The sequence below is a fragment of the Zosterops lateralis genome (assembly GCF_965231275.1).
Source record: "Zosterops lateralis genome assembly, chromosome: 6".
Lineage (NCBI taxonomy): Eukaryota > Metazoa > Chordata > Aves > Passeriformes > Zosteropidae > Zosterops > Zosterops lateralis.
This window is the reverse complement of record NC_139761.1, coordinates 53,780,143-53,807,795: the sequence shown is the minus strand read 5'-3', so window position 1 is coordinate 53,807,795 and position 27,653 is coordinate 53,780,143. Positions and strand designations below refer to the sequence as shown.

Sequence of the window (27,653 nt, the reverse complement as noted above, 5' to 3'; positions counted from 1 at the left end):
AGGGTAACCTGTTTTCCCGCCGCTCCAGAGGGCCAGGCCGGAGGAGGCTGTGCCCCGGGGCTGTCCCGGAGAGCCCCTTGCCGCACCGTGCCGGGACAGACCCGGACCGCGAGCAGGAGCTGCTCTGCTCCCGGCGGCGCGGCCCCGAGGGGAGCCCATCTGAGGGTAGCCCCGGTTAGGAGAACACGGGCCGCGGGGGCAGATCTCACCGGGACAGAGCACGCGGGGAACGCGCGATCCTCGGGGCAGACCCCTGCGGGACGGTCGCCCCGGCCCCGCCCCGGTCCCGCCCGTCCTTGTCGCGGCTGCTGACGCCGGGGGCGGCCCCGCGCCCGCCCCGCCCCGCCCGCCGGAGCAACTTCCATTTTAGGTGCGGGAGCGGCGCGGGCGCACGGCGGGACTCGACCGGCCCCGTGCTCCGCGCTCACCGCCCCGCGCCGCCCGGCGGGACCCGGCCTGACCCGCGCCGCCGCCGCACCGGCGCCCGCCTCTCTCCTCGCCTCGCCGCCGCGGCGGGACCCGCGGAGCGGAGCGGGCCGGGCGGCCGTGCCGCCGCGGGGCGGGACCGCCCCTCCTGGCCCGTCCGCCGAGGAGCCCGGCCACGGTGAGTCCCGATCGCGGCGTCCGTGCCGCCGCTCGGGGGGCGGAGGGGAGGGACCGGTGCCGGTGCGGGCCGGCGTCTGCCGGGCGCCACACGCCCCCGCGGCGGCGGCGGGGCGGGCCGGGACGGTCCTCGCCCGGCGGGGCCGGATCGGGGCTCGGCCGCGCTTTCCTGCCGGGGCCGGTCGGCACCGGGCTCCGGGAGCCCCGTCCTGCCCGGGAGCCCGTGCCAGGCGCGGCCGCGCCCCGCGGGACCGGTGGGGCGGCGGGGCCCGGCCCTGGCGGGGGCGCTGGCGGCGCCCGGAGCCCGCGGGGAGCGACACAAAGGCGGCTGGGCTGGGCGGCCGCCCCGCTCCCCTCCCCGCCCGGGGCCGCCGCCGCTCGCCCTGCCCGGAACAAAGGCGGCCCGTGTGCCAGCTTCCCGCGGCCGGCACCGGCGGGCCCCCTCGGGCGGGGATCGGGGCCGGGTCCCTCCGCGGGGTCTCGGCCGAGGCACGGCCCGGTTCTCCGGCTCCGCGTCCGACCCCGGTTCGGCCCTGCCGGTCTGCGCGGGGGCTCGTCGCCCGGTGTGTCGTTCGCCCGCGCCTTTGTTCTGGCGGGGAAGGGGCCGGTGTGCCCGGGGGGGTCAAGTGTGCGGGTGGGGCTGCGGCTCCTCCTAATGGAATCGCTCTGAGCTTCAAAACAGCCCGACAGGCCCGTCCGCCCCGGCTCACAAGCGACACCGAAAAGCTTCCTGAGGAGACAGGACGGTGCCGGAGCCGGTCCTGGTGATCTGCTCAGCCCCACCGGTTCGTTCTGAGTCTCCTTTGGCCACACTGTCATTTAGCGACGGCCCGGCTGTCTCCCCCCTGCCCAGCGCTCGTCGTGCCTTCTCCAGTGACCTTCCCCGGCATCGCTTTCCCCTGCACCGAGGGCATTCCTGTGTCTCCTCGGAGCGTTGCAGAGAGGAGACTTAGCTTGGTGGAGAAAGTTTTGGGTGCCTCTCAGTCATGAGGGCTGTTGGCATCTGCGAGGCACCCGCGGGCTTGCAGAAAGGAGGTGGGGCACCTCCGTTATGGCCCTGGGCTTTGGTCGAAGGAGCCTGGACAACAAAGCTTCCTCTGATTGTTGGAGAGAGGGGTGGACCTCCTGGAGTGCCTCCCTCTCTCTCCAAGGGCTCGGTGCCCTTGCCCTTACAGGGAGCCAGTGACGATGGGGCTCACGGGGCGTTATCTGGGGGGCCTGGGCTGTCCTGTGACCAGCAGCTGGAGGCTTCTCTCCCAGGATTGTGGCACCCAGGGTTCTGCCCAGCTCCCGGTGAGCCAGAGAGGAGTATGTGGGTGCATGGAGCCTTGTGATGGTATTGAACTGCAGCTACCCGTGGTTTCACTGATGCCCTCCCTGCCTCGCACAGATGCTTTTGGACTTGGCTGTCCAGGTCTTTAATGTGGAGAATTGAGCTTGTCCTCAGCTTTGGAGGCGTGCTGGGATCCTGTAAGCCATGCTCACAGCTCGTGTTTGAAGTTACCAACTCTGTGCCCTCTCTCCTGGATGTGGCAAGGTGGGGTCAGCGGGTGGCTGGTGACTCCCACGCTCCTGCCTCTGCTGGGGCTCCTGCCAGTGGAGCGGGCAGTGTCCACCAGTTCGGTGGGAAGAGCTTAGGCAGGAAAATGGTTAGTCATGTTCCCCAGGGCTACCTTGTCTGCTCCGTCCTGCTCCTGAGGCTTTCTTGAGGCAGGTTCTTTACCTGCTGATGTTTGGTCACGCTCTGTCAACAGCAGAAAGGCAGTTTTTAAGGATCTGCTCTTCCACTTGGCTGAGTTTGGCCAGACTCTGGAGTGTGCAGACTGTCCTTTGCCGTGTGCAGCGTTGCTGGAATCTCGCGTGGAACCTTCCTGGAAGCGGTGGGAGGATGAAAGCGCTCGCTCAGTGGAGCGTGCTGGGCTTGCCTGGGCTGCCGCAGAGGGGTGAGCCTCCTCCCTTCCGACGCAGAGGTCAGGGCCTGATGGTTGTGGTTGAGGAGCCCTTGAGGCCATCCCTTCCCTAAAGATGGGCTAGGAGTCAGATGAATGGTCCAGCCCAGACCGCGGAGCCGGCGTCTGTCCCTGGATTGCCTCTCATCTCTTCCCTCCTCCAGCCTCTGGCACGGAGATAAGACCTTGGCCCATTGTATCTGCAGTGGAGGTGGCTTTAGGACATCCAGAAAATAATAGTGTGGCTTGGATCATGCCTGGAAGGCTGTTGGCTTCTCAAAATAGTTTACCAGTGTCTGTGGCCTTAGGGGGAGAGTGCTGGGTAAAGCTCTTGGTTTCTCTTCCCAACAACCCCTCATAACTGTCTCTCATTTACTGCTGGCAAGGATAGAGCCCTTTCCCAAGACTGTGGTGATGCTGTCTCCAGGGAAGTACAGAGCTCTCCTGGCTCTGAACAGTCATGAATCTGCAGCACCGTGGCTGTGTCCCGTCCCTGCCTCGCTGACAGAGAGAAGCGGAACCCGGAGCTGGTTTGGGTCAATAGAAGACGACAGGTGTTGCCTGGATGTGATGACAAAACCCGAACCTGGGCAATTCAGGCACTCCTTGTGTGACACAGGGCTTGGCCAGCGGAGGAGGTTGTCCTCTGGCACGGAGCTCAGGAATGTGCCTCAGCGCTAGGCTGTCGGAAGGGGGTTGGATTTACGGGCTCTCGACCAAAGTCCTCGAGTTCTCTGAGGTGGCCACAACCTTCTCTTTGCTTTATGTCATCTGAGGAGGCTGTTTGGAGGAGGAAATGGTTTCTTAGAGCCAGTTCTTGTGCTGGAAACCCCCAGCAGCAGGCTGATGAGTCCATCCAGCTCCTGCCTGTCTTGTGCTTTTTGCTAATCCGCCTTCCTTCCCTCCGGGAAGGCTGCTGGTGTTGGTTTAGCAGAGGAGTGCCTGTCCCTCTGCCCTGTCTGGTGGCTCCTGCATGCAGGGCCCAACCTCTGGATTAATGTGCTCTGTTGTGTTCCCGTGTGTCCTCAGCCCATTTGGGGGCTTTAGGGTGGCAGTGGTTGCCAGTGTGTGTGATCCTCCTGTTTCCCTTTGCCTGTGGAGGAAGCAACTTTTCCCTTTGAGGAATACTGCTTCCTTGCGGTGGCCTGTGCAAGGAGGGGTGAGATGAGGTGGCTCTGCTGGGTGTGGGGGCAAACCAGTGACTAAGGAGCACAAGCTGACAGGCGTGGTGCCAGGATGGGCCAACCCTTAACCAGGGTGCCTGTCACCTTTGCTTTCGTCTGCTCTTCCCAGCCTGGAGCAGCTGCTGGTCAGAGGTTGGCAGTGGAACATCTGCTGTGTACAGACCTTGGACTGAGGTGGGAACAACTGGTCCCTGCTGCCCAGCCCTCCACGCTTGTTCCTGCTGCCTTGAGGGAGATGTGCTTCCCTGCCAGGAGGTGCTGACAGGAGTAGTGGGTGCCCAGAAACTTGTGCCAGTGTCCCTAACCTCATGCTGCAGGTCCATGGTGACTTTGCACTGCAGCACTCTTACCCCCTGCAAGAATGCTTATGCCTGTGCAAGCCTGAGGACCTGAGCCAGGCTTACCCCATGCTTGATTTTAGAAGGTCTGTGCCCAGATATTTGTTGATGGGATGGGGAATTTCTGCTGTGGTACCAGTCTTGGCGGGGTGCTTTTCCAGGTGTGCCTGGCCTTCCAGCACAAACAAGGAAGGGTCCAGGTAACCTGGGGTCGGGACCCAGCCCTGGGAAGAGCTCTTCTGTAGCCTGGCCAGGGTGGTGGTGCTCTGGAAGCATCTGCAGCTCCAGGGCTTGTATGAGATGCCTCTGGGTGGGCTGGGGTTGGTGGCAGCAGAGTGCTGGTCTCGTGTGTGAGGGCAGGAGCTATTCCCGCACCTCCGTCCTGGCCCTGACTGCTCCTGTTCCTCTGGGCGTTGGCCTTGGTCACAGCAAATGCTGCTCAAAGTTCACTGGCCCTCCTGGGCACACCTGAGCTGTACCTGCCACTGCTGGGTCACTGAGGGCTGGGCTGTGGGCATCAGGCATGGGGAGAAAGCAGCCAGAGCATGCAGGAGTGAGCAGTGGGGGGGCAGCTCTCTCTTCTCCCCTCATCTCAGCTTTTGCAACTGTGAAAGCACCTCCTGCATAGGAGAGTGGTTACCTGGGGGAGGGAGCAAGGTGGCCCCATGTGTGGGCTGGATGGCCTTGGACTGGATGAATGTGGGGAACTGGTTCCCGCCCTGTCCAGAAGGAGGAAGGCGTCTCGCTGTCCCCAGACGATACGTTTTCCTCTCACCCCCGCCTGGTGTGGCGCTGGGGCTGGTCTGTTCCGAGAAGAGCCCCGGCTCTCTCAGCTGCTTCCCGGTGCTCCTGGTCCTGCCCCAATCGGAAAGGGGAGGCAGTGGTGTTGGGCTGCGTGTGGGTATCTGCTGTGGGTGGGAGGGAGTGTGTGGAACTGCAAAGACAAGTTTTTCCGACCTGGAAGGGTGGGTCACTGGGGCTGTTTGCATGCTGCTGGCAGGCCCCTTGCCCAGTGGAGTAACACATTCCTGTGAGCGTGTTGCTGCATGCAGGGCTGCTGCTTGCCATGCTTGGCTTGGCTTCGGGCAGGCCGGCTCGCTCCAGGGGGAGAGATGTTGTCCTCCTCCTGCTCACTGGGGTCTGAGGGGGAGGAGGTGCAGAGCCCAGGGTGTTTCTGGGAGAAATCCTCTCTGATGTGGGGAGCCTGCCTTCTCCAGGTTGGCTTTGTGCCATACTTGTTCTTCTCTTTTTTTGCCTGTTTTTAGCTCCAGAACACACTGGTGTGGCGGAGCCACCTGTTCTCCCCTGATCTCTGCCCAGGGTCTGTCTCCAGCAGCTGGCTGTGGTGAGAGACCACTCACTTCCCTTCTCCATTCTCCTTTTGGGAGCAAGAAGAGCCACCTTGTGAAGGGGCAGCTGGATAGGCCTATAGTACAAAGCTCTGACAGCAATGAGAGCTCTGAGGGGACTCCTGCTTGGCTTCCCAGGGGAGCCCTGTTGTGCCTTCAGGAGCCTTGGCAGCCCCACAGTGTCAGGGAGCTCCGAGGGAGTTGTGCAGACAAGGAAATGAGGTGTGTGAGGGAGGCTGGAGAGCTGGACTAGGGGGCAGGTGTTGTGCTGGGGTTATGGTGTTGGGGCTGCCGTAGCTCTGCAGGTAACCAGCCCATCTCTCTGGAGTATGGTGGGCACAGTCAGAGCCTCATGGGGTTGGAAAACAACATCTTCCACCCTCTCCTCACAGGATGCTCCCAGCCCTGGACAGGAATGTGATAGCACTATGGGTGAGGAACTCTCAGATGTGTTCCTTGGAGGCAGACCTGTTCCAGCAAGCTGGAAGGCCAGGCCTCTGGTCTCCTGGGTGGGCCATGCTGACCTCCTGGCTGGCACAACCAGCTGAAGCTGGGCTGGTGGTGGTGCCCATGCCTGGCATTCCCAGCCTGGTTCCAGATAGTCTGAATGCAGGCCTGGAGCAGTGGGGAGTGGCCCTTGGCAGGACGTCGTGTTTAGAAACCTGCAGGAAAGGGAAGCCACGATGTCATCTCCCGTCTGACTAGGAAGCACAGGTTTCCTTCCCTTTGGCTCGCACAGGAGCCTGGGAAGGTGCCTCTCAGTGAGAGAGTTGGGGGTGCAAACAGTTTGGGCAGGGGGCTGGGTTAGGATGGAGTCCTGCTGGCCCGCTGTCCTGTTTGTCCCTTGCTGCTCTGTGTGAGCGTTCCTGCCAGCCTGTGTGTGTACCTCGTGGGGCCTTGGAGCGCTCTGGGGGGCTTGCTGTCACCCTGCTGCAGCCCCCCGTTTCCCAACCTCCAGCCATGATTCACTCCCTGGCTCCTGCCTGATGTTTCTCCAGCGGCTTTCCTTCACCCATTCATTACTGTTCTTGGCAGGGCCCTCAGAACCATCTCCAGCAGACGCACGCGTGCAATTAGAGAGCTGGGCACCTGATGAGGTCATGCCGAGCGAGCGGAGCCGAGGCTTTCAGCCCAGCCCCGTGTGGTTTGTGCTCTGACTCAGCCCGTGGCTGCCCTACCTGCTCAGGGAGTCCGGGCTGGCTGGGGCGAGGGGGGGCAGGGGGTCTCACTCCTCCTGGGCCGCTCCCTCAGCCCGGCTTGGCTTAATCTCGGCAATTCCCTTCTGGCCACTCCCTCACCAAACGCTACTTCACCTGTTTGCGCAGTGTAGGGAGGGGAGGGTGTTTCCTCCTGGAAGAGGAGAGGGTGCCCTGTCTGCCTCAGGGGTGCCTGGGTACCCTTAGGATGGGGAGACCCCATGTGAGGTTGCTGAGAGGGCTGGGGGGCCTCTGTCTCCTGCCCTTCTCCCTACTCCTGGTCGCGGTTCCTTAGTGATTTGCTCTTGCTGGAAAGGCAGATAGTGCTGGCTGCCCCCAGTGGTGCATGTCCTGTGCTGGTGCCAGTGAGATTCCCCTGTGCTTCCAGACCTTGCTCCTTTGTCCACTGGTTGGAGCAGGGCCTGGAAGCCAGGATCAGTTTCTGGGGCTGCAGGTGTGGGACAGGAAATGATCTCAAGTGGCTTCCTTGGGAAGAGGGCTGTGGGAAGGGCTCTGTGCCCAGGAAGGGTCCCAGATCCATGTGTTCAGGTGCTGGGCTGGCACAGGTAGGTGCAGGTGCTTGTGCCCGTGGCCTGATGAGGCAAGGCTGCCCCTAATCCTGCTGGGAGTGCTGGCCACCAGACTGTGTGTGGCCTCTCTGCTTGGGCACAGTCAGCAGCACTTTTGAGCTCTGGAGTAGTTCATGTGCCCCGGGGATGGGGAGCCAGAGAGAGCAGTTTCCCCCATCTGCTGTGCCCTCGGCTTGGGCAGGCAGCTTCGAATCTCACTGAGAGGACTTTGCTCCCTGGACTCTGCCAATATGGCCCTTATCTTTGGTGTGTTTGTTTTCCCTGCAGGAGAGAGGCAGCTGAATGGGAAAATTGAGCCTGGCAGAGGGTGGGGGGACGGGTGAAGGGCAGGGACATTGGCGTGGCTGGAGCCTGGGGGGGGCCACGTTGACCTTCAGCCCAGCGCCAGCGTCCACCGAGCCTTGTGGCCGTGGGGACAGTTCCTGTCCCCCTTCGAGGTGGCCACTGTTCCTTGGGTGGAGCAGGGGGCTGCCCTGCAATCCCACCTGCTCGCCTCAGGCCGTGGTGGCAGAGCTGGGGGGCTGCTGCCTCCCCCTGCCCGGGAGCCGCTGGGGTGAAGCAGGAGCCAGAGCGTGGCCTGCCCCAGGAATGCTCTGGCCCCATTCCCAGAATCCGGCGCTGGGTGTTTGTTTGCTGCTGCGCCCCCGAGGTCTGGTGCTACTGTGACAGGAAGCGGGGACGCCGGGGGGAGGGAGGCCGGCCGCCGGCTGGGGATGTGCCTGTGAAATCCCTTTGTCCCTGCCGAGCGCTCAGCTGCGAATTCCCACAGCGAGGAGAGAGCTGCCTTTGTGCTGCTGCAGGGCTCCCGACATGTGAATCTCCTGGGCCTGGGGGTGTGAGCCGTGGGGCTGGTGCAGGAGGGGTGGCAGGGACCCTGCTTGCTACTGTCCCCAGGGTGGGGACCCTCGCAGCAATGCCCTGTGGTAGCAGGGCTGCTGAGGTGTCCGTGGGCAGTGGGATGCAGCAGGATGTTGCTGGCAGGAAGGCTCCAGCCCTGTGGCCATGCCGCTTGGGGGCTGTGGGTGGACAGAGTCTTTGCCTGGAGCCCAGCGGCTTGGCTGCCCTCCTGCGGCCCTCTCCTCCCTGCAAACGCCAAGGGAAGATCATCTCCCCTCCTCTTGCCATGGTGCTCCATCCAGCCGGGGCAGAGGGTCGGCAGCTTCCCGGCTCTCCTGGAGGGAAGGAGCTCCTGGCGTGCTGTGTCCTGGCTGTGCTTGGAGAGAAGCGAGTGGCCTCCGGCATGCCTGGGAGAACAGCTGCCCTGCCACAGGATTGCTGGCATTCCAGCAGAACAATCTCAGCTCTCCACAGCCGACTGTGCACTGCTCCGTGCTCAGCTGCCTCACTCTCTGCCCTGGTGGAGTGGCACCGGCCTGGTGACCTCAGCGCAGCCGGGGACAGATCCCTTCTCCAGGGGATTGCCCGTGTTTCACAACCGTCCGCTGTGTCCGGACCCGTCCCGCAGACCTGATCAGTATCTGCGTTCTCAGCCCCCTGCTCTGGCTGAGGGAGCCACGCTCCAGCTTCCTCCTGCTTCCTCCCCTCCAGCCCCACCCTGCCCCTTATCACTGCCTCCTCATCCTGCTCCCTGGCTGCCGGCCCGCTGCCTTATAAGGTGAGATCTTTGCCGGGCTTGCATCTCCAGGTGACTCCCCTCTCCCAAGGGAGGCTTTCCCAACCCATCCTGGCTACGTGGCCATCATCCTGGCACTGGGGGCGGCAGGTGAGGTAGGTCAGGTGGCCATCCCACTGCCAGTTCAACCAGTTGGGTGTGAAGGGTGGAGGAGGAACGGCTCCCTGCCGGCGGCACCGCTCCTGGGTGTTCACCCGCTGGGCTCCTGCCCTGACTGGCACCTGGGGCATGGCTCCCTCTGGGGAAGGTGGGGCTGGGCCGGGGCAGGCAGGCGCCCAAGGCGGTGTCCAACCTGCTGCCGCTGCCGGAGCAGCCCTTTCCTGGCCACCTGCCAGCTTGCCCGAAGTCCACTGTGCTCTGTGACCTGCCAGCAGGAAGAGCCCTCCTCTGAGCCAGGGAGGCAGCTGGAGCCCAGGGCAGAAGGTGGGGAAACCTGTCCCCTGATGTAGGGTCTGGCAAAGCCAAGGTAGGCTGGAGAGTGGGAGCAAGGGGCCTCACACAACCTGGCATCCAAGATGTATCAGCCTGGGCAGGGGTCCCTCAAGGGTGGGCTGCTCTGAGGTGATGTCTGTGGGCACCTTCTGGCCTCTGGGATTGGGAGAGAAACAGCCAAAACTCTCCTTCACCTGCGCAGGGATATGGGATCTACTGCTCACCATCAGCTGTCCTGCTTCTCCCCATGGCCTGAGGGCCATGGGTGCTCTGAGCTGGACACAGGAGCAGATGAGCCTGGGCCCATGGTCTCCCCTCCCATGCCCTGCTGCTTCAGCCAGGCTGAGGTCTAAGGATTGATGTGTGAGCCTGGACCCTGTGCTTGGCATGGGGAAAGATGCCAAGGATGCCGGCTCATTTATTTTTTAGGTAATTGAGACTGACCAGAAACCTGTGGTGAATTAGCAGGGCTGTGGGCCTGTGCAGAGCAAGTGCACTGCAAGCACTCGGACAATTGCAGGCTTGAATTATTGATGGAGTTTCTGTTTTTCCTAAGTGCATCATGATAGGCAGCTGGAACCAGGAGAATTTGTTGCTTCCTCTCTCTCTCTCTCTCGGATGGGGTCTGGTGCTGAGATCTTTCAGAGAGTGGGCAGCCAGCTGGCTCTCCTCAGGCCCTCGGGCTGAGAGAGAAAAGCCAGTTATTGGAGTGGAGTTGGGGACTGTGTTGCAAAATTCCTCAGGAAGCGCATCCTTCTTTGTCAGCCTGGCAGGTGGGTCTGGCCCAGGAGCCCCGCAGGGGATCAGCCAGCCTGGATGAGGGGCTGTGTCTGTCCTGGCTCTGATGGAGATGGAGAAGGGCTTTCCTCGTGCTTCATGGTGTGGAGGGCTGTCAAGAGTGTCTGACCATGGTGACAAACCTTGCCATGTGCTGGACAGGTGTCTGGGGGTCACAAACAAGCAGTGAAGCTGTGCGAAGGGCTGGGACATGGCAGAGAGAGCTGACGCGGTTCTGTTTCCCCTTCCTGGTGACAGCAGGACGATGGCAGTGAACACCTGGTGTGTCCCTTAGCAGGGTGCTGAGCCAGGGATGATGTGGCAGAGGAGATTCTGACTTTGTAGGTGCTTGGGTTGAACTTTGCCCAAAGTGTTCTGTGCTGAGGCAGCAGCCTTAGCCCGAGGGATCCCCAAGACCTTTGGGTGACAGCTCTGCAGGGATCAGGGCATGGAGCAGGGCTGGAGAAGGTTGTTGGAAAAATCCACATAGAGGACTGTTCCAGAGATCCTCTGTGCTGCAGCGGTGCTGCCTGTCAAGCCTCCAGCCTGAATCTTACCTGCTGGATCTTGTCCATTTTCCCTGGCCTGTGGAGTACAATTCCCCATCTGCTGGCTTGGTCGGAGTTCTGGGGTTAATCTTTCTGTGGCAGACTCCAGGAAAACACTCCTTGTCAGGAGCCTTCAAGGCCTGGACTGCATCCTCTGGCAGAGGAGGGTGCAGATGAACTCTAGGTGGGTATGTCTGTGGTTTGGCCCTGGAAATTTATTTTTCCAGGCAAGGGATTTTTTCTTTGGGAAGGTAGTTCTGCTGGAGAAGCTGGGTTGAGAGGTTTTGGAAGAATCTGCCATGTCACAGCTGGCTACAGCAGCAGACCTGTGGAAGGCTCAGAGTTTGGGGTGCCTGTCCAGCTGTGTCCAGGCCTTTATCCAGATGGGAAGGTTGTAGTGGGGAAGCTCCATGCACACAGGTGGGCTGGCAGCTGCCACCTGGCCAGCAAGTGGGCTCTGCTCCCAAGGCTCTGTGACATCTCTTGGGTGGACCCGGGTTGGCTTTGGGACCTGTGGGCACAGCGCAGGGTGGGGTTGGTGCCAGGAAGTTGGGAGATAAGGCCAGGGAGATTTAGGTGTGAAACTTCTTGGGTCACTGCATTGTTCCCTGGAGTCCCCTCGTACTGATTGCTGGGGGGATAGAGAGGATTCTGCCCCTGGGGTGAAGCTGCTCAGGGCGTGCTTTGTCCTTAAGCTTTTTGGTTTGCCCTGAACTGAGCCAGCTGAAATATTTTTGGCTTGCTGGGGTTTTTAAGTAACGGGTGTGTCAGCAAGTGCCTCTCTCATGATGAAAAGGCTTTCATGAGCCATCCTCAGAGCCGGTCAGGGTCTGGCTCTAGAAGAATGCTCTGTAGTTGGATCTTCAGAGGCTGGGGGGAAGAGGGGGGGAGTGGGCGCAAAGCGATCCCTGGAATTTCACCCTTGCGGGTTCCTGTGTACTTGGCTTTGCACTGTCACGAGTAGCTCACTGGCTGGAGGGAGCAGGATGCATAGCTGAGGCTCTCCCGTTCCTGCCCTCCCTGTCTCATTCCAGAGATGGCCACTGAATGCCCCAGACAGCACTGGGATGTGTCAAGGGGTCCTATCCCTGAATGTGGGGCAGGTTTCTCACAGCTGAGGGGTGTAGGGCTGAGTTTGGAGTTTGTGCGCAAACCCCAGGGAATGGCCGTGCTCCAGCTGGGATGGTTCTGGCTGTGTCTGCAGGGACAGCTCTTGCTGACCTCCCTGGACCTGGCACTGCCTCTCTGTAATTATGTCTTTAATCCCAGATCAATGAAGACAATGGCTGGAATGAGGGTGGAGGGAGCTGGTCTGTCTTCGTGGTGGAGGAAAACTGGGAGAGACCCTGTTCTGCTGGCACTTCTTGCACATTATGGAGCCGTGTCCAGTGCTCAGGGCAGGAATGAACTGTGTAGGCAGTGCAGCCCCCCAACACTGATTCTCTCTGCTTAACGTGGCCTGATCCTGCTGGGGGACCCCCAGGTGGCCCCTCCTTGAACAGCCACTGGAGCCAGAGGGTGCGGGACCTGTCCTGTTCCTTCCCCTGCTGTTGTGTTTACTCCCTGTGGAAGGGACGGGAAGGAAACAGCCTCACAGCTGCTCTGTCCCCTTATCTGGGGCCCTAACAGCCCTGCAAGTTTCATTGTTAGTGTCCATGTTTCCCAGCCCCATTCCCAGGGAAGGAGCAGAGGTGGGGACTTGGCGCTGGGGTATCCCTGTGGGCTGTATGGGCCCTGCCTGGCAGCCTTGTGGGACCAAAGGGATCTTCTGGGGCTCCTGTCTCTCCTGTCCGTGCTTCCCACAGAGCTAGACCCTGCTAGTCTACACTTGCTGCAGGCATGATCCTCTTCATGAAACCAGACCAGCCGAGTCTCTCCTTGGACTCAGGGAGCTGCCTCTGCCCTCCTGCGCCTTAAAACTCTGCCTCTTCTGCATCAGGACAGATGAGGGCCAGCCAGGGAGCACAACTGCTTGGACAAGGCCATGCTGTGGAGGCTTGCTTCTCCACAGGGGGCTGTTCCCCTCTTTTAAAGGATTTGCTGAAATACCATTCTGGAAACAAATCCCAACAAGCCAGGGGGACTGCTGGCTGGGATTTTGGATGCTGCATTGCATAGAGTGCCTGGGGTGATAGGACTGCTCTATGTCCTGATGGACAACACTGGGATGTGGCAAGGGCCTGCTCCCCTTCCATCAAGGAGCCCTGGAAAGGCTGAGTATCTGTGTCCCTGCTTAAAGTGGCTGGTAGCCCACCAGAGGTAGGGAGTGTTACTCAGGGATGAGAGTTGGGATGCGTCAGCACTGTTCTGGGAGGCACCAGGCCTCTCCTTTGGAGAATCTTGCAAATCTGCAGGGCAGGTGAGCAGCAAGGGTCAGAGCCTTCCCTGCATTTCCATACAAGGCTTGGGGAGCTGATGTGTTGGAAAAGCCTCAGGGAGTACCTGTTGCAAGGTGGGAGGGGTGGAAAGCTGCATGCATGAGCCAGGAGTCGTGTCTGGGAGCCTCCAAAAGCTTGCTTGGACTCTGGAGGATGGTGGGCTATGTTCTTCCCGGGGTGCGCGGCTGAGCCGGGTGTGCCACGGCTCCTTCTCCTGCTGGGCACCACATGGGCACGAGTAGAGCAACTGGATCTTTTTATTGATGAAGGCAGATGAGAGTGGCAGTGACCAGATGGTGGGACATGCTGTGAGTGCCCTCCAAAGCACTTGGAAAACTTTCACCCTGCATGGCTGGGCTCTGTTGCAGCGATGCCACTGTGGCTGATGCGCCTGTACCTGAGGGAGGCTTTGGGGAGTAGAGCCACAGGAAGAGTGAGGAGAGGTTTAGCAGATCAGAAGACTTTACTGACCTGCTGTGCACCAGCATGTGCTGCAGGTTGGGTCTGGAGGGGCTGCAGGAGGTGCTGGGAACAGGGATATGCTGCCTGTGCGAGCTCTCAGCCCCAGGTCGTCCTTATCAGCCCTCTGGGGCGGTGGCACCGGGGAGCGGAGTGGGCAGAGCCGGGGTTGGAGACCGTGGGAAAGCAGCCTCTGTGCTGCCTGCCCGGCTCGAGCGAGTCCCCACATGCCTGCCATGACTGCTCAGCTTTGGGAAAACCTCTCGGGCTTGCAGGGACTCGGCGGCGCTGCGCGGGAGGGGTGCAGGGCTGAGCCCTGGCCGCTCCTCTCCGCCTCTGCTGTTTCTCCTGTCGGTGGGAACAGTGAGGGATGCTGGAGTCTCCGTGGAGCTGGGGGGCTGTTGTGGGAGCAGCGCCGTGTTTGCCACCCCACCGCCCTTCCAGACCATCCCTCAGGGGAGAGGGTGGGAGAGAGGTGCCTGTTTCCCAGTTCTGTGCCTCCCCCACCTCCCGTTTAGGGGTTCTTGTGTGTGATTTTGACCTGCTCCCGCTGTCCCTGCAGCTCTCTTCCCTCCTGCTTCCTCACTGTGGTGGCTGGGCTGTTTCTCCCATGACTCTCTGCGTCTAGACCTGGCTGTCCCGTGCCTTTGCCAATCAAACCTGAGCTTCCTCCTCTGACAGGTCTGTATGGAAGAATATTGCCTTTCTGTACCAAAATGTTGATTGTGGCTCACTTGCTGTTCTCCTTTGGGCGGGGGTGTTGGAGGGGTCCAGGCTGAAGCCCATCCCCAGGTCTGTGGCCTGAGGATCCCTGGAAGGAGAGCCCTGGTGAATATCTGGAGGGTGGTGAGTTTTGGCAGCAGACAAAGGGACTCATGGAATCCCCTTTAGGGGGATCCCATCACATTCCATCCTCTTTCCTGGCTAGGAAGGAGATGTGGTGCCAGGGCTGTCTCCCCATCTCTTACTGCACCAGGGAGGAGGGAGCAGATAAGTGACATGGCCATCTCCCTCCACCCTTCCCTGGAGAAAGCAGTAGGATGTGGGTCACTTCTCATTCTTGAGGAGTGTCCCCTGCCCCACCCCAGGGCCATGCCTTCCCCTCCTGCACTGTCTGCCCACAGCTTTTCCTTGCCCATGAGGTTTTCCCTCAGCCCACAGCAGCTCTTCTGAACCTGGCTCAGCCCCAGCTGTTTGTCGTGCTGGAGGGACCTTCTGTCCGCACAGTGCCAGTTTTCCAAGCTTTAATGCTGGCACAGTTTGCATCTGAGTCCTGCTGCAGGACCCTCTTGCCAGCTCTCTGGTGATGGGTGGGAGCGGGTGTTAATGCCATAAGATATTTTTTTCCCCTGTTCTGAAAATCTGTCTTAATGAAATCAGTCTCTTCTGACCGCTCTTCTCTCCTCCTTTCCTCCCCCAAAATCATGTGCAGTGAAACGAGGGGCTCTTGCCCTTCTGGGTCATTTTTCCCACCCTCACCTTGACACCAAGCCGCCTCTGCCTGTGCCTCCCCGTGCCCCCCGCCCTGCCCACCCTGGGCACCCGTCACCCATGGACGACTCGGAAGTGGAGTCGACCGCCAGCATCCTTGCCTCTGTCAAGGAGCAGGAGGCACAGTTCGAGAAGCTGACCCGGGCCCTGGAGGAGGAACGGCGCCATGTCTCAGCCCAGCTGGAGCGAGTCCGGGTCTCCCCACAGGACGCCGGCCCGGGCTTGGCCAACGGCACGCTCACCCGGCGGCACCAGGTAAAACACCCCCTCGGCAGAGGGGCGTGCACAGGCTCCTGGAGCCCCCGGAGCTGCCTCCCCTCAGCCCTCCTTGGATATGGGAGGTGGAGGAGGGCTCGGCCGTTTTGTGGCACTGGTGTACCGGAGTTGGTCTGGGGGTGTGCAGACCTCCCTTGGCAGACAGAGGCTTCAGGAGAGGAGGGGCCAGCCTGGAGGGTCTTGCTGCCAGGTTGGCTCTGCTCTGGTTTTGGGAAGGTTAGAGGTTGGCTCTGCTTGGTTCCGGGGCATCTCTGCTCCCCATCCCACTCGGCTGCTTGGAGGGCAGCTGAAATGCTGGGGCTGGGGTGTGTGTGTCTCCCTCTGTGTGACAAAGGACAAATCCCTGGAGTCTGTCTGTCCCCACATGGGTAAACCAGGGCTGGGAGAGATCTTCTCTACAGGGCTGTAAATGTGGTTTCACTTCCCTTGGCTTGAGGCGTCTCCTCACTTTCTCAGGCTCAGTCTTGGAGAGGGGTGCTTGGAGGGCTGGTGTGTGGTGGTGTGCAGGAGCCAGGTGCCCTTCCGGCTGTGGAAGGTGGTGGTGCCAGGAGGGATCTGTGAGGCAGGGCAGGGTGGACAGAGGAAGAGTTCAAGTGTCAAACAACAGCACTCTGTGGTCGGCCACTGCGTGGTTCTCTTGGGCCCAGGGGGGCCTCTGGGGTCACTGGTGGCTCTTGTGCCAGGGGTTGTGGAAGGTGTCCAAGGCCCTGCTGGGGAGCAGGGAAGGGTCATGGCTGTTCCATCAGGAGGATGCAGGAGAGCTGGGATGTTGGGGTGTCTCCTGCAACTCTTGCTCGGGCTAACCCAGAGGAGATTTGCTGCACGCGGCACAGACCCCTAAGGAGTGTGTTCCTCTGCTGGGGGCTCCCATGGGGTGCATGATGGATGTCTCTGTCAGATGCATGAGATGGACTGCTCCGGGCCCTGCAAGGAAGTGAGGATGGGTATGTGGGAGATCAGTTTAGTAACAGGCATGCTGCCCTGCTGTGTTTCAGAACGGACGTTTCCTGGGCGATGCTGACCTGGAAAGGCAGAAGTATTCAGATCTGAAGCTCAACGGTCCACAGGTAGGGGGAGCTCAGCCCTCTGGCTGTGGGCAGCCTGCTTCCTGTGGGAGGGTGTAGGACAGTGCCCCAGTGTCCCCATTCCAACTGGGAGAGGATGATTTGGGCTCCTCATGTGGCGATCCTGACTTAAAAGTACCTTCTTCCAAAAGCTATCAGGGCTCCCTGTGAAGAAAGATCTCTCGTCCAGCTGACACCAGGAAGGCACAGATTGGTGACAGGGCCTGACTGCCTGTTGCTTTCTCCCCTCAGGACCACAGCCACCTCTTGTACAGCACAATCCCCAGGATGCAGGACCCGGGCCAGATCGTGGAGGAGACGTACACCATGGAGGAGGACCCAGAAGGGGCCATGTCGGTCGTGTCTGTGGAGACATCAGATGATGGGACAACTCGGCGTACAGAGACCACGGTATGGGCCTGGGGGGACAGGGCATGGTGGGGGACCCTGGTAGCTGGGTGCTCTGCCATGAGCTAAAACAGGGTGTGAAATGTTCCTGAAGTAAAGTGCTGGGCTGGAAGGGGAATCCAGGGGATGCAGGCACGTGGTGGGTTTCCTGATGTGAGTGTGCCCTGCACATATGTCACCCAGGTGAAGAAAGTGGTGAAGACTGTGACCACACGGACGGTGCAGCAGGTGCCGGTGGGGCCTGACGGGCTGCCTTTGGAAACGTCCCCCGTCACCAGCAACTACGTCCAGACCATGGACAGGAACTTCCGCAAGAACGGCAACGGAGGCCCCGGCAGCTACCTGGGCCAGGCGGGCACGGCCACCCTCCCTCGCAACTACCACTACCCCGACGGCTACGGCCGCCCCTACGAGGACGGGTACCCGGGCAGCGACCACAGCTATGGCAGCCTGTCCCGCGTCACCCGCATCGACGAGCGCTACCGCCCCTCCATGGACACCTACCGGGCCCCCAGCCGCCAGGACATCTACGGCCCCCAGCCCCAGGTGCGTGTTGGGGGCAGCAACATGGACCTCAACCATTTCCACCCCGAGCCCTATGGTCTGGAGGATGACCAGCGCAGTGTGGGCTTTGAAGACGTGGACTACGGGCTCATGTCTGACTATGGCACGGCCAGGAGGGCGGGGACCCCGTCTGATGCTCGGCGGCGGCTCAGGTATGTGGCAGGAGGCTTTGGGGTGCTCTGGGGTCCCTTGAACTTTACCATCCTTGGAGGAAGGAGGACCGTGGACACAACACTGTGAGCTGAGTCACATGCAGCTCACACAGGAGAAAACTTGCATCCGCTTCTAATTGTCTGCTTAATTGGTGGTTAAACCTGGGTGCTAATTGAGCCAGTAATTCTGCAGCCAGGAGATCCAGTGGGCAGCTGGATGTAGCTCCAGGCCCTTCCCTCTGTGCTACCAGGGCTGTGTGTGCCCCAGCAAGGCACATCCCTCTAGGAGTGGTGCTTGTGTGGGTTGTGTGTCAAGGGCAGCTGCAGTGCCATGGTTGTGCTCTCCCCGAGCTAAGAGCAGCCCTGGGAAGGGGAGCTTAGCCCAGGCTGGGGTGAGCAGGGCTCGGCCCCACAGTGCCCCGGGAGTGTTCCTGCACAGCCCGACCCTGCTGCAGGGCAGGGAGGGAGAAGTTGTTCAACCTGTTTGGCAGCAGCTTCTCCCCCTTGTATGTCTGTGGTGACTCCTCCAGCCTGCTGGGCTATACAGCCCTTGGAGGCCAGAGCAGAGTCCTGGTGGTCCTTCCTGCCCTGCCAGGAATTCAGAATGTCACCTGCCTGAGGCCATGACTCCTGCCCATTGGTCTCTTGTGCCAGTTGTCCCTGCAGAAGTACTGCTTCCTGCTCTGCTCCTGGCTGGCTCTGCTCCAGCAGGGCTTTGGCCAGGTGCTGGGGGATGGCTCTGGGGGTGGTGAGGTAGCAGTGGAGTGAGGGGCTGAGCCAGAGTCCTGGAGGTGGGGAAGGGACTGTGTCAACACCTCCTGAGTGCTCCAGAGTGGGCCCAGGCAGACAGGTAAGGCTCAGCACAGGTAGCCTAAGCTCCTGGGACATAAAATAGAAGCAAGAGGGAGAGACATGGGAGAAAGGAGGCTCTTGCCAGCCCCTGTGGAGATCTGCCCAGTCCAGGTGCGCACTATAAATTCATCGTAGCTCCTGACTGCTGGAGGGACTGAAGGAGCAGCTTTGTCTGTCCTTGTGGCTGGTGCCAGCACAAGTGCTTCTGGGCTGTGGTGAACCAGTTGGGGCAGTTGCTCACCCAGATGGATTTGCTCGGCCTCCTCGCTTTGTGCAGCTTGTGCTGGCTGGAGAAGGGCAGGCAGGGCTGCTCCAGGCTTCTCCCTCCTTGGGCAACCCAGGACAAGCCAGCGTTGGCAGTTTTGAACACACGGCCATAAGGTCCCCCTCAGGGAGCATCTTGGGCAGAAAGGGGTTACACAGGTGTGTCCAATCCCTGGCTGCTTATCCAGACAGAGACTGTGGCTTGTGTACATTCCCTGGGCTGCGTCTTGGGTGTCCTTTGAGACTTTGAGACTGCTGTGCAGGAAGGTGTCTATGCTCCTGCTCCTCCATGTCCTGGAGGCAGGGGGTTACAGGAGTCAAGTGCAGGAGCTGCAGCTGGGTGGGAGACTGGGTGGGGAATCGTAGAGGGAGGAGGTCAGCTCTGGAGTTACAGGAATGGCTCAGGGTGTGAAAGATGGGTTGGTGGGCCCCAGAGCCAGCTCTCCCTCTCCCCGGGCAGAGCGATAAAGATCACAGCAATCTGTGGAATCCAGGCGCTGTTGAACTTGGCTTGTCCCCCACCTTCTCAGTTACCGTCCACACTGGCCGCCCAGCTCACAGGAATGGGAACAGGGAGAGCAGCATCTCCTGCCTCAGTGTTTGTCTTGAGCAGGAGCCGGGCTGTTAACGACTTCCTTCGGGGAGGCAGCTCGCCAGGCACGCCGAGTCAAAGGAGCACCTCGAGCTGCGGGACGCTGTGTGTGCTGGCTGCCATTGGCTGCAGAGAGCTCTGGCCTCTGCTCTGGGGCTCTTGTCAGAGCTCCCTTTCTGCAGGGAAGGAGGGAAGAGGGTCCTTCCCATTCCCTGCTAGCCCCATCTTACCTGGAGGGGATCTGGGAGGTGGGATCCTCCACAGTTGCAGGGTGGGATCCTGCACCATGGTGGGATGGGAGCGCCCTTTTGGGGAGTGCAGATCTTGGCACAGGAGTGGGATCAGCTGCTAGCCATGTTGGCAAGTGTCAGTGGCTGTGTCTCGCTCCAGCCTCGTGCTGCTGCTCCTCGGCACCTTTGAGCAGCCAGGCATGGGGCATGTCCCCACTGGGACCTGCTGGAAGCCAGGCTGGCAGCCTGCCACCACACCACAGCAGTGCCACAGTGCCCGGGGGTTGTGTGACTGTGGAAATGGCTCTAAAGCTGGTGGCTTGGGCAAGTCCTGTACCAGAGGCCGAAGGAAGGGAAGTGGTGGCAGAAGTAGGACCTGCCACCATCCTTGTCAGGATACTGAAGGGCAGGAGCTGCCTGTGCCTGATCCAGGAGCTCTGGAGGAGGCTGAGCAGCCCCTGGGGGCAGGTGTGAGCTGGAGTGGAGGTAGAAGCCTCTCCTTGGGTCTTGTTTGAATGTCCTTAGTGTCCTGGCACAGCAGGAGTGACTGAGCTCTCCCCTCCCATCCATTTCTGTTGGAAATCACTGGATTCCTCTGCCTGGGGGAGGAAGGATTATAGTGCCAGTGACTGCAAAAATGGGAGAATCTGGGATTTAAGAGGTGTATGTTCTGGGAGTGTGAAATGTCACTTTGGCATGACGGACAGTAGTTACATTTTAAACTTCTGTGTGCTTGTTTGGGCTCACTCCCAGTGCTGCCAGTCCGTGGATGAGCTGTTCCTGACCAGGGCAGGGGGCTGGGACCATGGCTCTTCCCCAGGCCTGCCCTGGGAGCCATGAGGTTGATCCCTGGAGCCTGTGTGTCTCTTGGTGCCCAACTCGGCCTGACCCCAGGGCAGCAGCACACCTTGCCTCTGGGGCTGGCTCTTTCCTGTGCCCCAGGGCTGGCTCCTTTTTCTGCAGGGATCAGAGACCAAGATCCAGCTTCATTCCTTCTGGTGGCCTGGAAGGGGCACTGCCTCCCCCAGGTCCAGGATCATGCTCAGATGCCCTCTGCCCTCTCTCCTAGGAGTTATGAAGACATGCTGGTGGATGAAGTGGCCCCCGACCGGTACTACTGGGCCCCGCTGGCCCAGCACGAGCGAGGCAGCCTGGCCAGCCTGGACAGCCTGAGGAAAGGCGGCCCGGCCCCGGGGAACTGGCGCCAGCCGGAGCTGCCGGAGGTCATCGCCATGCTGAGCTTCCGGCTGGACGCCGTCAAGTCCAACGCGGCCGCCTACCTGCAGCACCTGTGCTACCGCAACGACAAGGTGAAGACGGAGGTGCGCCGGCTGAAGGGCATCCCCGTGCTCGTGGGGCTGCTGGATCACCCCAAGAAGGAGGTGCACTACGGCGCCTGTGGAGCTCTCAAGAACATCTCCTTTGGCAAGGACCAGGATAACAAGATCGCCATCAAGAACTGCGATGGGGTGCCCGCGCTGGTGCGCCTGCTGCGCAAGGCCCACGACATGGACCTCACCGAGGTCATCACAGGTAGTGGCTCCAGGGAGGGCAGGACAGGCTGGCCCCTGGGGTGGGGTCTGTGGTCAGGGTCCAGCTGCTCACATTCCACTTGTGGCATTGCAGGGACGCTGTGGAACCTGTCCTCGCACGACTCCATCAAGATGGCCATTGTGGATCACGCACTACATGCCCTGACCGATGAGGTGGTCATTCCCCGCTCCGGCTGGGAGCGGGAGCCCAATGAGGATTCCAAACCCCGCCATATAGAGTGGGAGTCGGTGCTCACCAACACTGCTGGCTGCCTTAGGTATGGATCTGGCAGAGCACTGGCATGGGTTTGGGCTGCAGCACTCCTCCTGGGCTGTTTCTGGCACTTCCAGAGGACTGCAGAGCAGCTGCTCTCGTAAGACAGCTGCTGGTGGTGCAGACCTTGAGATTGGAAGCATTTATCCTCAGTGAGGGGAGCTACAGGAGCTGTTTTCTCTCTTGAGCTCTGCGGGGTGTGGGCTGCCCCTTGCCTGCTCTCAGCTGTCTCTCCCATGATGGTTCTCTTCTGCCTGCCAGGAATGTGAGCTCGGAGCGGAGTGAGGCCCGTCGGAAGCTGCGGGAATGTGACGGGCTGGTGGATGCCCTCATCTACATCGTGCAGTCCGAGATTGGCCAGAAGGACTCGGACAGCAAGGTACTACAGCAGGACTGGTGTTGGGAAAGGGAGAGCCTGCGTGGGGTGCACCTGGCACTTCTGGACTAGGAAGTGTCTGGCACTCAGGCTGCAGTTTGAAGTAGGAATGTTGGCCCCCCAACAGGGGCCTGGTTGTGTCACTCATCCTCACAACACTGTCCCCTGGCTTGGGGCTTCCAGATCAGCCTGGATAAAGTCCTGGATTGAATTTTACTTGAGCCTTAAGCTGAAGGCTGGGCCAGGCCCTCACTCACAGATCTGGAGTGCTGCTCCCAGTCTCTCAGTTAGACACTCTGGTTCTCTCTGCAGCTGGTGGAGAATTGTGTGTGCCTGCTGAGGAACCTGTCCTACCAAGTCCACCGTGAGATCCCCCATGCTGAGCGCTACCAGGAGACACCCCTTGTCCCCACCAACAACACTGGGCCCCACAATGCCAGCTGCTTCGGGGCCAAGAAAGGCAAAGGTTTGTGTGCCAGCAGCAGGGAAGGGAGAGAGGGGAACAGAGATGGGTCTTGAGGGTGGTCTGGGGTCTTTGTGCTCCTACTTGGGCATCTCATGTGAAGCCTGAAGGGCAGCTTTCTCTGGAGGCGCAGTGGTCCCTGCTTCCCTGGCTCTGGGAGCTGTTGCTTGGCTTGCCCAAAGCGTTTGATACAAGCTGTGGTGGGTGTCTGTGGTGGCGGGATGGTGACGGGTACATGTCCACTAATTCCACACCTTCCCTTTTCTCCTGTGTTGCCCCTTCCCCTTCCCTTTGCTTTCTTGCCAAATGATTTGCCCATGACGCTGTCGGCACTTCTCTTCTCCTGCCTCCCCTCTCTCCTGTCCTTCTCTCCGCCTCACCAATAGACGAGTGGTTCTCCAGAGGTGAGTGCACTCTTGTACTTTTTCCATGATTTAATTGGGTGCTTTCTCCAGTTCTCTTTGCCCTCCCCCTCCCCAGCTGGGCACATTCTGCCTGCAGTGTGGCTAATGCCCCCAGTGTCCCCTCCTGTGACACGCTCGTTGCTTGGCTTCAGCTCGCCTCTGGGCTTGTTCCTGCAAGTGGCAAAGAGCTGTTGGGCCAAGGTGGGTGGGGAGAGGAGTCTCACGCCTCTCCACTTGCCCTTCAAAGGTAAAAAGCTCCCAGAAGACCCTGGTGCTGACACAGTGGATTTTCCCAAAAGAACAACTCCAGCCAAAGGTATGCTCCTTGAGTGATTATGCAGGGCATGGGTGTCAGGACAACTTTTGCCACAGCAGCCTGGGAGAGGAGTGAACAAGAGGAGCTGTTTCCCATTGAAGTGAGCCTCTGCAATGGGCAGAAGCTGGGTTTGGAGCAGGAATGCCCAAGGGCCTGTTAAAACATAAGCTCTGCCAGTAGTTGTGAGGATCTTATGCGTAGATGAGGTCAGTGCTGCTTCAGAGGCAAATACTGCCCCAGGGGCTGAGGGACAGCACAGTGACACAGCCCTCTGTAGTGATCTCAGTCTTGCCAGTACAGTTGCCCTCTTGCCTGCTCTTCTCTCCTGGGGATCAAGAACAGCCATGATTTAAAGCTATAATCTCTGCCTTAAAGTGTTCCCCAGCCATGAGAATGAGGAAGGGTCATTCCCAGAAGCTTCTGGGGACAAGTGTCTCACTGAATGTGAATTGCATACCAAGCAGTGGCTGGGGTTTCTGGTACCCTGGGGCAGCCTGGCCCTCTCTGTGCCAAGGATCCCATCCCCTGGGTAGAAGCTTCCAGCAGTGCCCCTTTGGATCAGGCAGATGTTAGCAGAGCCCTTGGATAAACCCTTCCTGTCCTCCTTGGCAGGCTATGAGCTCCTCTTCCAGCCAGAAGTGGTGCGGATATACATCTCCCTCCTGAAGGAAAGCAAAACTCCGGCTATCCTGGAGGCTTCAGCAGGAGCCATCCAGAACCTGTGTGCTGGCAGCTGGACGGTGAGTGCCCACGGAGCTGGCGGTGTGACAGGGATGGGGCGCAGGGAGCACCACCCGTGGGGGCTGGCAGGGGTGTCCCCAGCCCCGGGTGACACGGTGTCCCTCCCCGCAGTACGGCCGGTGCATCCGCTCAGCCCTGCGCCAGGAGAAGGGGCTCTCGGCCATCGCAGACCTCCTGACCCACGACAGCGAGCGCGTGGTGAAAGCGGCGTCCGGGGCCCTGCGCAACCTGGCTGTGGACTTGCGCAACAAGGAGCTGATCGGTGAGGACGGCACGCTCCCTGTATCCCTGCAGGCTACCCAGGAGCTTCCTTCTTCTGCTCTTGGCTGCTGGGGAAGTGCATGGGCACAGTGTCAGCCCAGCCTCTGTCTGCTGCCCTCACCCAGAGTAGAGAGTGCTGCACTCCACAGAGAGGGACAGCAAAACAGGTCACTTGTCAGTGATTTTCCCTTCAGTCCTGTTCCCTGCTTGCTCACGCTCAGCTCTTTATCCTTCCCAGGCAAACATGCCATCCCCAACCTAGTGAAGAACCTGCCTGGAGGCCAGCAGACCCCAGCCAAAAACCTCTCTGAGGACACAGTGGTGTCAATCCTCAACACCATCAACGAAGTGATCGTGGACAACCTTGAGGCAGCCAAAAAGCTCCGGGAAACACAGGGGATCGAGAAACTTGTGCTGATCAACAAATCTGGGTAGGTTCTGCTCAAGGGATGATGCCAGGGATGGAGAGGGGCTTTACTTTCTCTGGATTTCCAAACATCTCTTCCTTCACCTTTTTCTAGGAACCGCTCAGAGAGAGAAGTCCGAGCAGCCGCCCTTGTCTTGCAGACAGTCTGGGGCTATAAGGAGCTGCGGAAGCCACTTGAGAAAGAAGGCTGGAAGAAGTCAGATTTCCAGGTGTGGGGATGCCCTGTGGTGGCCAGGGCAGTAGGTGGGGTCCTGCAGCAGGGAGAAGGGTGTTCCTGGAGCTTGGCAGTACTGCCCTGCAGCTCTTCACCTTGCTGATGGCACTGGGCACCCACAGAGGTGTCCCTGTGCTGTTTCTCAGCCAATGGCCAGCAGGCGGTTGCTGCTAGGAACACTCTGCAAAGTGTCCCACATGGGCATGAGGCAGGAATTTTGTCACTCTTAAGTGCTGCTGTGGCAGTGTTGAAGAACAGGGTTCTCTAAGGCTCAATTCCCTTCCCAAAAGCAGGGCCTGCTCTTGCTGCTGGAGGGCCAGGCACTGCCATGGTCCAGGCAGGCCTCCCCATTCTGACAGGCGTGCTGTGGGGGCTTCAGCACCTTCTGGTTACTTTGGGGCCCTTACTCAAGGGCTACGGGAGGGGTCCTGGTTTATGCTGCTACTGGAGGGATGGGATGTGCTGGTGAGGAAGGAACCTCTGAGCCCAGAGTTTGAGTGGTCACTGTGTGTTCCTGTAGGTGAACCTGAGCAATGCCTCTCGGACCCAGGGAGGCAACTCCTTTGATGACAGCACCTTGCCTCTTATCGACAGGAACCAAAAAACAGGTATGTACTTCCCTTCAGCACCTGTGCCTGCCATCATCCCTCTGCCACGTGGGTACTCAGGGCAACTCCTGTTTGTCCCCTCCCCGCTCTTCAGCTTTGGCTTCCCTGGCAGCCACAGCTGCTCACACAGGGCCATTAGTATGGGCCTTGGGTGGCTTTCCTGGCCATCAGAACCATTCATGTGGGCCTTAGATGGCTTCTTGGGGCTGGCACTGTAGGTCCTCTGGTGTCCTTGGGTCACAGAGTTGCAGCTGGGGCTGGGCTCCCCCAGCTGGGGCAGGGAGCAGTTCCCTCTGTGGCTCCTGGCTGCAGGAACTGTCCCTGATGTGCTCTTCTATGCTTGTAGACAAGAAATCCTCCCGGGAGGAGATCCAGATGAGCAACATGGGACCAGGTAGGAGAGGGCCTCCCCCTTGGTATGTGGGGAGCAGGGCAGAGTTCCCATCTCCTGTGGGGGTGGTGCAGCCTCCCATGGAGGTGACACGACTGACTGACTGTCCCCTCTCCTGCTGCAGACAACTATTCCACACTCAATGAGAGGGACCACAGCAGGACGCTGGACCGATCCGGTGACCTCGGAGAGATGGAGTCGGTGAAGGCAGCACCGTTGATGGTGAGCAGCTCTCTTTAACTCGGGAAGAGTGGGGTGGGTGCAGGAAGTGCCACATCACTGTCCTGTCTGGTGGAGGAGAGGAGAGCTGGACTCCCACAACTAACACCCCCCATGCCATGGCCCCTACTAACCGCATGTGTCTGCAGCAGGAGGAGGGGCAGGAGTCGCAGGAGGAGGGGCAGGAGTCGCAGCCTGAGGTAGAGGAGGCGCAGCCTGAGGTAGAGGAGGTGGAGGAAGATGCTGCTGTGCCCTCCCCCATGTCGGTATGTCCCACGGTGTCCTGCCCAGTCTGACTGTGGTGACAGATCCTGCTCTGCTCTTAGGGGTGCTTGGCCAGCCAAATCCTGCTCCAATCACTGCTGCTGCAATCACTGGTGCTGTGATCCTGTCTCCACCCTCACTCCCGCTCCAGCCTTAACACCTGTCCCTCTCTCTCTCCACAGCAGAAGATCTAGCTGGCTTCCCTGCCTCTGCTCCGTTTGGGTTGATAATATATATAAAAATATATAACTCTTCATGGTGGAATGGACCGACTTTTACCTTGTCTTATTGTTGGAATTTTGCTGGACTCTCTGTGCCAACCATCCAGCCAAATGCCTGGGCCGGGTCCCCAGGGCAGCCCGGGCCACTCGGTCTCCTCCGGGCCGCTGCACCTCCCTGTTCTGGGACACCACCACTGAGAACTCCTCCTGTCCTCCACCACCTCCTTCCTCCTGAGAGTAAAACCTTCCTGCCTGACTCTGCCGGATCAGCCGGCGTGGATGCTGCACAAGGACTTGGATCTCTGCCTTGACTAGGAGCTGCCTTCTCTCCCACGCCTTCCCCCTGCTCTGAGGTGTCTTGCAGGGACAGGGACTGGGACCTCACTTGCCGCCGCCTTGTTTTTGGTTTGGTTTTGTTGCCTATAGGATATATTTTTTCGTGCAGGATCACTCTTCAACCAGGGCTGTGGGGACAACAGGAGCATCCCTCCTCCCTGAGGGCTACAGGACCAGAGTCCAGGAGCTGGAGGCATGGGGGCCAGGGGAAGGAAAACCAGCAATAACGTCTCTTGCTTTTCTCTAGATGAGGCTTTAGGGGCATGGGAAGGGCGATCCAGCTCTGGATCCTGCGGAGAGGTCTGGATGGGGCCCTGGCTCCCACCCACTGCCTGTGTGAGGAGGATCCTTCTGTGAGGAAGGGGGTCAATGCTGGGCCATGGGCCAGGGTCCCCACGGAGGGAGGAGATGTGGCAGGATTTTGGGGAGAGCGGGCGGCTCGGGGCGCACTGTGCCGGGCACCTGGAGCCGGGATCCTGCAGCGCTGCCCCGCTGACTTTCTCTTGACACGTGCCTTTCTTTTGCCACTGTGAAATAGATCTTTGAATCGTACTGTCCAGCTGCTTCCCTGGGAAAGGGGAGTTTCCTGGGCTTCCGGCAGGGCTGAGCTCTTCCCTTCCCCGCTGGGAGCCTTACTGTCTGCAGTGGGGCTGGGAGCCTGTTTTGGGGGGAACCCAACCCCCTTCCCTCGCTGAGAGGGTGCAGGGTGCTCATCTGCATCCTGGCCTGGGCTGCCACAGGAGTTGGGATGTGCTCCTCCTCCTCCTCCTCCTCTTGGCTGTGGTGCTGGGGCACATCCATGTGCTGTGATCTTTCGGGGCGCCCTGGGGCTCCCTGTGCAACTGGAAGCCTCTGTAGGAGGCTGCAAACTGGAGCAGGAGCCCTCCCAGCCCGGGGCTCCTCCCAGGGTGGGCTCTCAGGGCACGGGGAGGTGGCAGGGGCAGAGTTGGTGCCTTGCTCTTGCCCCAGTTCCCCCCCAGCTCTGGCTGGGCCTGCCCTGCTTCCAGCCCCACCTCAGCTCGGTTGGGTTTTGTTCTGGGATCTAACTCTTCTCTTTTCCTTTAAATATGTAAAACACTAATTCCTTTTTTAATTTTTAATTCCAAATGAACCAAAAAAACCAGCATCCCCCTTCTCTCCTCCTTGGCCCTGGTGGGGAGGGGGGGCCAAGGAGGTGAGGAGGGGGAAGCGCCAAGCTGTTCCTTGTCTGATTCCTGTGCACACTCTTGTAACGCTTTTAAAACAAAATGATTTTTTTATATAAATAAAGTTTTTAA

At 60.0% G+C, this 27,653-nt stretch overlaps 1 protein-coding gene across 7 annotated transcripts; it reads left to right on the top strand.

The window, feature by feature from the left end:
* The first annotated feature begins 556 nt into the window (after positions 1-556).
* On the top strand, positions 557-27,653 carry CTNND1 (catenin delta 1). 7 transcript variants are annotated; one of them, XM_083862962.1, is made up of 21 exons: positions 566-604; positions 13,999-14,117; positions 14,869-15,182; positions 16,199-16,270; positions 16,520-16,678; positions 16,859-17,391; positions 20,399-20,862; positions 20,956-21,139; positions 21,397-21,514; positions 21,824-21,977; positions 22,361-22,378; positions 22,626-22,694; positions 23,307-23,434; positions 23,547-23,697; positions 23,935-24,127; positions 24,218-24,332; positions 24,858-24,945; positions 25,292-25,339; positions 25,461-25,558; positions 25,705-25,821; positions 26,005-27,653. In XM_083862962.1, the coding sequence occupies exons 3-21, from the start codon at positions 14,988-14,990 to the stop codon at positions 26,011-26,013; spliced, it is 2,913 nt and encodes a 970-aa protein (XP_083719088.1). In that variant the 5' UTR covers positions 566-604; positions 13,999-14,117; positions 14,869-14,987; the 3' UTR covers positions 26,014-27,653. The 7 variants fall into 7 exon arrangements, with proteins under 7 accessions (XP_083719092.1, XP_083719088.1, XP_083719086.1 ...); XM_083862960.1 differs by having other exon boundaries at positions 26,002-27,653; XM_083862961.1 differs by lacking the exon at positions 566-604 and adding an exon at positions 9,293-9,308 and having other exon boundaries at positions 26,002-27,653.

Bases quoted from the DNA above. Each gene is read 5' to 3' on its own strand.
- CTNND1 (XM_083862960.1), top strand. From the start codon at position 14,988: ATGGACGACTCGGAAGTGGAGTCGACCGCCAGCATCCTTGCCTCTGTC. The intron at 24,128-24,217 runs GTAGGTTCTGCT...ACCTTTTTCTAG, and splicing joins GTGCTGATCAACAAATCTGG to GAACCGCTCAGAGAGAGAAG. The intron at 25,340-25,460 runs GTAGGAGAGGGC...CTCCTGCTGCAG, and splicing joins GATGAGCAACATGGGACCAG to ACAACTATTCCACACTCAAT.